The 10,069-nt window shown below is 41.6% G+C and overlaps 1 protein-coding gene across 2 annotated transcripts; it reads left to right on the top strand.

Annotated features, from left to right (window-relative positions):
• Positions 1–344: 344 nt before the first annotated feature.
• Positions 345–10,057, top strand: yars1 (tyrosyl-tRNA synthetase 1). 2 transcript variants are annotated; one of them, XM_079656160.1, is made up of 14 exons: positions 345–494; positions 1,233–1,299; positions 1,388–1,534; positions 2,466–2,641; positions 3,913–4,042; positions 5,154–5,234; positions 5,592–5,684; positions 5,771–5,906; positions 6,526–6,611; positions 6,723–6,852; positions 7,204–7,310; positions 7,420–7,613; positions 8,662–8,803; positions 9,402–10,057. In XM_079656160.1, the coding sequence occupies exons 2-14, from the start codon at positions 1,243–1,245 to the stop codon at positions 9,510–9,512; spliced, it is 1,590 nt and encodes a 529-aa protein (XP_079512286.1). In that variant the 5' UTR covers positions 345–494; positions 1,233–1,242; the 3' UTR covers positions 9,513–10,057. The 2 variants fall into 2 exon arrangements, with proteins under 2 accessions (XP_079512286.1, XP_079512285.1); XM_079656159.1 differs by having other exon boundaries at positions 7,198–7,310.
• Positions 10,058–10,069: the final 12 nt, after the last annotated feature.

The raw sequence follows: 10,069 nt of genomic DNA, 5'->3' as shown, positions 1-10,069 counted from the left end.
TATATTGACATTTGATTATATATAATCAAATGTCAATATGTTTCTGTAGTATATTTCTACATTTGTATGTTGCCTATTGCAATTGTATATTAGAGAATACTGAATATATCTGAGCACTCAAATGTGTTCAGTATTTTCTTATTTTTTGTATTTATTATTGTTTAAAGTCTGAGGGAAGAGGCTGGTTTACAACTAGACAAAGCAGGCAACTGGCTAAATATCCTGGTCTTTCAACGGCTCCAAAGACCCAAGTTGATAAAAAATATTAAGATGATCGATAGATAGATAGATGAATAATTCAATAAATAAATACATAACACACAACAACGAAGCATTTGCATGTGTCGTAATCATAGGCTCTGCACTCGATTGCTTTCGCCTAGAGTCTGAAGTGAATCAATAGCAGAGCTGAAGCTCGCGCTGATGCAACACTGACAGGTCCTCCCCACCGGCTTTACTCACCACCGACCCACTGCAACAAGACAGGATTTCAGGTGAGTACAGGCGTTAAGTTAGATTGATATTGCTATTGGATTAACCGAAAACATGTATGTTATAAATAAATTGTAATTATAACCCGAAACATCACCGGAGCTAAGTGACGTTAGCTGCACATGGTTGTGTTGCCAGCTAGCCAGATAGCATTAGCTAACCTTTTCATTCTTTATGAGCTGGCCAGCTAAGGATGAGCTGGCCAGGAGAGCAGATGACAGATGCAAGTAAAAAGTATTGAAATATAGAATAAACTACAGATGTAATACATAACAAACATAGCTAACATTAGCCAGGAGCTCCCTGTTTCGTGATGATTCCCAGTTGCTAACTTACTTTAATATAAAAATCCCTATACCTCAAAGCTTTGTGGTAAATTCGTTTTGATAGGAAATCACTTAACCAGTTCTTTCCAATGTAGGTTGGATTCCCACAGATATTTGGGTTACCTTATATTTGTGTTTGTGTGGCTGAGAGCAACAATCTAACATTGTATTAATAGAGTTTGAACTGCATTGAATATTATATTTGAGTTATACTGTAAACCTTCTTGCCTGGCTCGATCTTTTTAAACAGTTGCATTGTATATATTCTTTAATTAAATAGTGCTTTTGCTTCTCTATTTTGTGTTTTTAGTCTATGCTCGATTACACCAAAAACAAATTCCTTTCATGTTAAAATGTACAATAATCCTGAGTCTGATTGATTTATACTTTATCTCTCATCTCCCGTCTCATCAGGCTCTGCGCCATGGCAGGTCAGCTCAGTCCGGATGAGAAGCTCCAGCTCATTACCAGGAACCTCCAGGTGGGACAAGCAAACAAACATGAAGTCACAGTGACTGAAGTCCCTTTGTAGCTCGCTGTCTTTAAACCCTTACCCTTGTGTATTGCAGGAGGTCCTGGGAGAGGAGAAGCTGAAGCAGGTCCTGCAGGAGAGAGAGGTGAAGGTGTACTGGGGAACAGCGACCACTGGGAAACCCCACATAGCTTACTTTGTCCCCATGTCCAAGATAGCAGACTTCCTCAAGGCGGGATGTGAGGTGAGTGGATCTCTTGGGAATTGGAAAACATTAATGACATATTATTTGAGTATTGAAAGAACAATGTCGGAAGAATCAGAAACGGGTTTATTACCAGGTAGGTTGAAACGTGCGAGGAATTTGACTTGGTGTCAGGGTGCATACATACAAAAAGACACAGATAGAGAACTATTATAAAAAAACTATAATAACATTACAAATATTGTAAAATGAAATATGGCAGTATTTACAATGTGATAGAATGGAATACAATATGTGCAATAACAATAAAAAAACAAAACAGATATTGTGTACTAATACACAATAAAACAAACAATTTACAAATTTACAAAAATTCAATGGAGCCACAAATCTGTTTATTTTAAGAAATACTTTGCACCTGTGTGTGTGTGTGTGTGTGTGTGTGTGTGTGTGTGTGTGTGTGTGTGTGTGTGTGTGTGTGTGTGTGTGTGTGTGTGTGTGTGTGTGTGTGTGTGTGTGTGTGTGTGTGTGTGTGTGTGTGTGTGTGTGTGTGTGTGTGTGTGTGTGTGTGTGTGTGTGTGTGTGTGTGTGTGTGTGTGTGTGTGTGTGTGTGTGTGTGTGTGTGTGTGTGTGTGTGTGTGTGTGTGTGTGTGTGTGTGTGTGTGTGTGGGGGTGGGTGGGTGGGTGGGTGGGGGTGTGTGTGTGTCACATGTTTGTAAATGCTTGTGTAAGTAGGGATGCTACATTATTTGGGATGACAACCGTTTTTCATGTTGTTCGAAATATCGAAGACAGGTTTCTAAACCCTTACTCAATCATAAAAAATTAAAAAGTCTATGTTTAAAAAAACATTTTTACAAAAAAAAAAATGGTAGATAGATCTAATTAATGTGACCCACTGTACGTCCTGCTCAATCCAAGCTCTCATCACAAGTATCTTTGTGCCTTTGTTTCTTCTTCTCTTCCTCAGGTCACCATTCTGTTTGCAGACCTGCATGCCTTCCTGGACAACATGAAGGCCCCCTGGGAGCTGCTGGAGCTCAGGGTGAAGTACTACGAGCAGGTGATCAAGGCCATGCTGGAGAGCATCGGCGTGCCTCTGGATAAACTCAAGTTCGTCAAAGGAACCGACTTCCAGCTCAGCAGGTCAGTAGTTCTGACAGAACTGAAGACTGTGTTCATATACGACTAGTGCTGCGTACCGGTACGCCGAACCGGTACTGGACTTGTAAAAAGTTTCGGTTCAAGTCCGGTTAAAACCGGAACGTCAGGAACCGGTACTTACGTATATTCTCCTTTGTGTTCTAAACCATCTAAAACCTTCCATAGATCGAGAAATTTGCGCTGAGAAAAGACGAAAAACATTGTTTTGGCTTCTGATATGGCGGCCATTACTGAACTCACGAAGTTTCGCAAAATATCGCAACTGCTCGCGAGATCTGTGTGACGTCAAGGGAAGCTGGCTTAGACATAGTGGACACTGACAGCGTGGGATGCTGGTTGCCATATATGGTAGTGTAGCTAAGCTAACTCCTTTGTATGTATGGTGATATAGTGTCTGCCAAAAGAGCAACACTTCATCCAGACAATGTCAATATGCTGTTGTTCTTGAACAAGAACACATAGACTTGTACTCTTGCATATTGAGTCTTGTATGTACATCACTATGTATGTAGTTGTGTTGTGTAGTTAGTAACACATGTAGAGTTCTAGAAAATACATGGTGTAGACACAAGTTGGAAGGGGGCACAATAAACCTGACGAGTTTGAATTTGAGTTGATTATGAGTTTATTTTCAATTGATAATTAGCTCACAATAAGTTCACTTTAGTTACTCACACAACTTGACACAAGTCCGGACTTATAAGTCCGGACCTGAACCTGAACCTCTGGACTTGAGTCCGGACCTGAACCTGAATGTGAGTCCAGGTACACAGCACTATATATGACAGCTAACTGATCATCAAATACCGTCAGAGAGGCAGATGTGACACAGAAGGACGTCTTTATAATATTCAGAAACGCATTGATGGAAGAAGGAGGATGAGCCCTAAGGGAAAGATGGTTCCTGTCTTATTATAGGACACACTGGATTCAACTCAACACTCCGTAGAATAGACAAGCAAACCGGTATGAACCAGAAACTGTCAAGCGTAAATTAAAAATAAACAAAAAATATGCAACAGTTATGACTAAGAAAATATGAAATACTTGTCAGGATTAATTGATAAAAAACTGAGTATAACATTGGGTAATTTTCTAGGAAGGAAATCAAAAGAGCAACCAGACAAATTGAGAGAATTTAGTTTTTGTGTGTTTTTAACTTTGTGTCCATAGACTCACTTTGAAACCCAAGAAACGCTTCGAGAAACATTTTGAACTAATGTTTTAGCTCTGTGTGTCTTCCTGTTTGTCAGAGAGTACACTCTGGACGTGTACCGCCTGTCCTCCATGGTTACGGAGCACGATGCTAAGAAGGCCGGAGCGGAGGTCGTGAAGCAGGTGGATCATCCGCTGCTGAGCGGCCTGCTCTACCCTGGACTGCAGGTAATCACACTGTAGTAACCCAGATGTTGTGTGTGCCTTTAAGTGGACACTAGACAGCACACTCATTTCTACAATAACTCAAAGGTTAAGTTTGTATTGTGTAACACAGGCACAATAGCCGCGTTCACACCGGACTACTTTTCCCACTTTAGTTCCGATATAGTTCCGAAATGTCTCGTTCACACCAAAAAGAGCCGGAACTAAAATGAGTTCATGAGAACCTTTTTACCCCCTTTTCTGTCCCTGCTAGAGAGCAGGGACTCTCATGCGGCTCTCTTGTGAGAAAAGAGCTATATTTCTGATTGGCTGGGCGGATTGCAAACCACGCCCCGTAAAACCCCGTAAAAGTTTTGTGAAGCCACCATTTTATTATCCTAGCATTAGCATTAGCATTAGTCCAGCACAGAAACGCAGAGAGACTAACTTATGGCAACACAAATTAAAACATGGGAGCGGTGGAGATGAGGAGGTGTCAGCGTTCTGGAGATTTACTCGGAAGGCTTCAGTAGAAGCTGCTAGGAGTGCCAGCAGCTTCTACTGAAGCCAGTCCCCAACTCCGGGGACTTCCGGCCGGGGACTTCGGGCGGCAGTATACGCCGTGAAGTTGTTTGCGGCCTGCCAGTAAACCCAAAGCAGAAGAAGAAGAAGTGACGTCAGCGACTTCATTTGCCTAATCCACCCCCAGGGACTTATTCCGGTGTGAACGCGATCTGTACTTAGTTCATCAGAACTAAAGAGTTCTGATGAACTAAGTTCTCATGAACCTTTGTGGGAAAAGTACTGCGGTGTGAAAGCGCCTAATGCCATCAACGTGCTGCATGTGCTCTCCATGCAAATAGTTTGTTTTTGTCGCATTTGGAATGATTTCTGTAGAATAAAGTGTTGTCACATGGGATTAGTTCAAAGACCGTTGTAAAAAGGAAAATCCAAAGAACATTTTGAATGTTTGTGGCTATGATGAATGGTGGTATTTTGGGAAAATAAAATGTCAGTTCAGGGAGTGTATATGCTCCTGCGTGCACTTGCAGATCTTGATTAAACTTGTTTTGTAATTTTTCATTCAAAGTTATATTTGCGGTTTTGATCTAAATATGTTTATCTGTGCCTTCAGGCTCTGGATGAGGAGTACCTAAAGTGCGACGCCCAGTTTGGAGGCGTTGACCAGAGGAAGATTTTCACTCTGGCAGAGAAGGTACCGTCTCCCTCAGTCTTTGCCTCCTTTATTTCAAACTCCTCACCCTCTTTCCTCCCTACATAACTCACCCCTTTTCTTTCCTTTTTAACACATTCCTCTTAGCTCTTGTGTAACTTAATTAGTTTAGGAAAAGCTGGGAGTGTGTTAATGTTCTTTTACTTAAAACCCTATTTACTTATCTCATTTACAAGTTACAGGTGTTACAGACAGTTTTTCATAATGGGATCTGTATAAAACTTAAAGAGTATCTCTCTCTCTCTCTCTCTCTCTCTCTCTCTTTCTCTCTCTCTTTCTCTCTCTCTCTCTGTCTCTGTCTCTGTCTCTCTCTCTCTCTCTCTCTCTCTCTCTCTGCAGTACCTGCCCTCTCTGGGCTACGCTAAGCGCTCCCACCTGATGAACCGGATGGTACCTGGCCTGACGGGCGCTAAGATGAGCTCCTCAGAGGAAGTACGTCACTGTCAAAAAGAGTTCATCTATGAATCATCTCTTCTAATGTTTTGTGGTCGGTCTTAACACGATGTGTTTGGCTGCAGGAGTCAAAGATCGATCTGCTGGACTCGGCTGGAGACGTGAAGAAGAAGCTGAAGAGAGCTTTCTGTGAGCCGGGAAACATCGAGAACAATGGAGTCCTCTCCTTCGTCCAATATGTCGTCTTCCCTCTGCGCGGAGGTGAGAAAAAACTCTGCTCCTCGGCTTCAGACTCTGATCGTGGGGCGGTGGTGGCGAAGTCCATAGGGACAACTGGAAGGTCACCAGTTCAAGTCCCGGCAAGACCAAGTGCTACCGAGGTGTCCCTGAGCAAGGCACCGTTCCCTACACTGCTCCCCGGGCGCCGTTCAAAATGGCAGCACACTGCTCCTAACACTAGGATGGGTCAAATGCAGAGAAACAATTTCCCCACGGGGATTCATAAAGTATATCAAAATTTAAAAAAATCTAATCGTATAAAATATATCAGAATCCGAATACTTGATTTATTCCTTGGGTAAATTAGGTTTTCTAACTAAATAAAATTGAATAAAATAAAGTAAAAATGGGCAATAAAAGTCTGTGCAACCACTGGGACACCGTGTCTGAGGAACAAGACAGGACCTCCTCCACATGCCAAATATATACAGTAATAATATATTAGGAATATTAAAATAGAAATTTCAATTGAAAGAAAATCCCATGTCTGGAGGAAGCACTTCAAACGTTTTGGCTTATTTGCAGCTGATGTATCTCTGTTTTGAAGGTGTTTGGATAAAAGCGTCAGTCTGATCAAATGTGATTTGTAAATGTGTTTCAGAGTTCTCCATCAAAAGAGACCCCAAGTGGGGCGGAGACAAAACCTACACTGTGTTTGAAGAGCTGGAAAAGGACTTTGCAGCGGAGGTAGAGTTCACACACGCTGGTTCATTTACAGAATGAAAGCCCCTCTTAAAGTTATCCCTGATTGTTGTCTCACTGGTTTAATCTAATGATTGGCTATCTCTAATGTATTAGTCGGTGCATCCAGGAGACCTGAAGGCCTCCGTGGAGGTGTCACTGAACCAGCTGCTGGACCCAATCAGAAAGAAGTTTGAGTCCCCGGAGCTGCGTAAACTCTCCAACACCGCCTACCCCTCAAAGACGAGTCAGTATTTTACCCATCATCCTCTCTGTTTTCCCTCTCTTAATGTGGGAAATTGCAGTGTGGCTGGTTCTGTATGTACGCATATAAGGAGGTCAACTAGCTAACGTGTGTGTGTGTGTGTGTGTGTGTGTGTGTGTGTGTGTGTGTGTGTGTGTGTGTGTGTGTGTGTGTGTGTGTGTGTGTGTGTGTGTGTGTGTGTGTGTGTGTGTGTGTGTGTGTGTGTGTGTGTGTGTGTGTGTGTGTGTGTGTGTGTGTGTGTGTGTGTGTGTGTGTGTGTGTGTGTGTGTGTGTGTGTGTGTGTGTGTGTGTGTGTGTGTGTGTGTGTGTGTGTGTCCGATCGATCAGAAGCAGCAGCAGCAGGGAAAGCTGCCAAGGCAGGAGGAGGAGGGGGAGATGATGATGATCTGTCCCCCTCCAGAGTGGACATCAGGGTGGGCAGGATCATCAGTGTGGAGAAGGTAAGACGTTCAAATCCTCACTTGATGCCTGAATAACCATTTGTATTGTTTTTTCCATATGAACAAGCCTCTCTCTCTTTGTTCACATGTTTTTTTTTTTGGATCCCAGCACCCGGATGCTGATTCGCTGTACCTGGAGAAGATCGATGTGGGGGAGGCGGAGCCGAGGACGGTGGTGAGCGGCTTGGTGGCGTTTGTCTCTCAGGAGGAGCTGCAGGACAGGCTGGTGCTGGTGCTCTGCAACCTGAAGCCCCAGAAGATGAGAGGCATCGAGTCTCAGGCCATGCTGCTGTGTGCCTCCATGTGAGTGTGCTCTCTGTTTCACACACACATACATTCCTTCATGGGGGGGGGGGGGGGGGGGGGAAATCAAACCAAACCACAATATCTTGATATTGTCATCTACAATTCTGAATCAATTAAAAACTTAAAGGTCACCTATTGTGCAAAATCCACTTTTTCACATATTTTCTACATCAACATGTGTCCCCTCTGTGGAAAGAGACTCTGAAAGTTTCAGGAAAAAAGATTCTCTCTCTTTTTGTCCTGATCCATTTATATAAAAACCTGTCTGAAAATGAGCTGATCAGATTTTGGCCACTTTATGATGTCATAACGATTGTTTGGCTTGTGTAACCATTAGCCAATCACACACAAGGTAAACCCCCCCCCCCCCCCCCCCCCACCTTATCACCTGAGTCTCCTCCTAGAGCACCATGGTGTTCTTTGTAACCAAATCTCTCTAAGAGGGGCGTGGGGAGGGGCTCCTTATTTTCATCTAAAGTAACAGACAGAGAATCAGCACTTTTGAAACAGAGGGGATTATGGGTAATGCTGCAATGATCTGTTTGGGATTTGGAGCCAAACACTTCAGAGACATGTTTTGTATATATCTGAGAGCTATGATATATTGATGAAAATCAGTATAATAGGGGATCTTTAAGAAATGTTATTTTGAAAAAACATTTAGATAAAATGCACTAGATAGTCTCAGTACTTTGGGAATAAAACAATTGCCCCGTCAACATCAAGAACCAGTTTTTCTTCTCGAGGGCACTGAGAAATGTGAAAAATACTAACATTTTGAAAGTGAAAGTTTTTTAGTTTTTGCAGTGTTGCATAAATAAATGTTACCTTTTGTTTAGTTCTGTCTTTTTTCTATAATCAAAGTTGATCATCTAATCCCCCCTTACTCTTTCCTGCCACATCGCCTTCCTTCGCACTCAGTGGACTGCTGTGGATCCTGAATTTAGTACCCCTATGTTCTGAATTGATTTTGTAGCAAGAGACACAGCCATCCCTCGTTCTGTTTGTATTTGTGTAAAATTCCTCTCTTGTATCTGATTTCTAGTGAAGGGGAGCCCAGGAGGGTGGAGCCTCTCAACCCTCCAGAGGGGTCGTCGCCTGGAGACCGGGTCTTCGTTGAGGGATACGAGACGGGAAAACCAGACGAGAGACTCAACCCAAAGAAGAAAGTGTGGGAGAAAGTACAGGTGGGTCTCACTCAGATTTTACAAGCACAACTCCTTTTTCTTTTAACCCTTAGATGCACGAGTGACTGGACCCACTCTCCCATAAGTGGGTCAAAAAGGACCCGTATTAGAATAATGTGTTTTTATGCCATTTTTGTCATTTTGGTTAAGAAAAAAATCAGTTGTAGAATATTTAGTATTATATTTTGGCTCACACTAGAAATATTTTAGATTTAATTTTAGATTTTTTTTTTTTATTTTGAAAAAAAAACGTAATTCTATAGAAAATGCATGCGGGTTATTTTTGACCCACTTATGGAAGCTTGGGGTAGAAATACAAAAACTACAATTTCTTAAAATGTCAATTTAAAATTTGAATGGCATGATATCCAAAACATGTTTTTTGAGGAATAGTTGGAATATTAAATGATAAAAAAATGTAATTACAAAGATACTCTAAGAAAACCACCTCACCGGGTCAAAAAAGACCCACTTATGCATCTAGGGGTTAAGAATCCAATTTGGATCGATGTGTTTTATGAGGTTTCTGTGATGTAATAATGGGTTATTGGGATAAAATGTGTCATTTGTTTATATATTATTTTGTTTATCTCTCCAGGCTGATCTGAAGATATCAGACGAGTGTGTAGCTCAGTGGAAAGACAACCAGCTGATGACTAAACTGGGACAGATCACATGTAAAACACTCAAAGGAGGAAACATCAGCTAGACACTTTACAGTCACCTCTGAAGCTTCTTCTCCTGTCGGCTGCTTTACAAACAAGATTCAACAAATCACCACTTCAACATTGGTCAAACTTCATCTCTTTTGTCTTCTTGGACATCAAGGCCAAAAGTCTCTTCGTGCGAGCTTCGACAAATCCTGTTACCTTGCTTTGAGTTTATCAGAACATTTCATTTTTTAAATAGAAATTCACTTAATCATCCTGTGTTTCATTACTGTTTCTGTTTTTATCTGGTGTATGGTGTTCCTAACACACTTAAATAACAGTTTTTGCAAAAGAGACATACAGCTACTCAGATTATGAAGGGTACCTTTTATGAAATAACTGTTTCCTGGAAGTAGCTGATAAGGATCTCAGGTGAAAAGGGACTTAATATTTTAATGCTTTTCTTGATTTAAATCGCCTTCATGGTTAATGTCAGGGCTGTGTTATAAAACAGAACGGTTGCATTGAGGATAGTGTACAGAAATCAATATCTGCTCATTAGCTGTCATAAATAAATGATGCATCATCTTTAACATTGAATAAACACTGGCTGAAT

Source organism: Notothenia rossii (assembly GCF_949606895.1).
Source record: "Notothenia rossii genome assembly, chromosome: 10".
Lineage (NCBI taxonomy): Eukaryota > Metazoa > Chordata > Actinopteri > Perciformes > Nototheniidae > Notothenia > Notothenia rossii.
This window is presented reverse-complemented; position numbering and strand designations above follow the sequence as displayed.

Bases quoted from the DNA above. Each gene is read 5' to 3' on its own strand.
- yars1 (XM_079656159.1), top strand. From the start codon at position 1,243: ATGGCAGGTCAGCTCAGTCCGGATGAGAAGCTCCAGCTCATTACCAGG. The intron at 6,853-7,197 runs GTCAGTATTTTA...CCGATCGATCAG, and splicing joins CGCCTACCCCTCAAAGACGA to AAGCAGCAGCAGCAGGGAAA. The intron at 7,614-8,661 runs GTGAGTGTGCTC...TCTGATTTCTAG, and splicing joins ATGCTGCTGTGTGCCTCCAT to TGAAGGGGAGCCCAGGAGGG.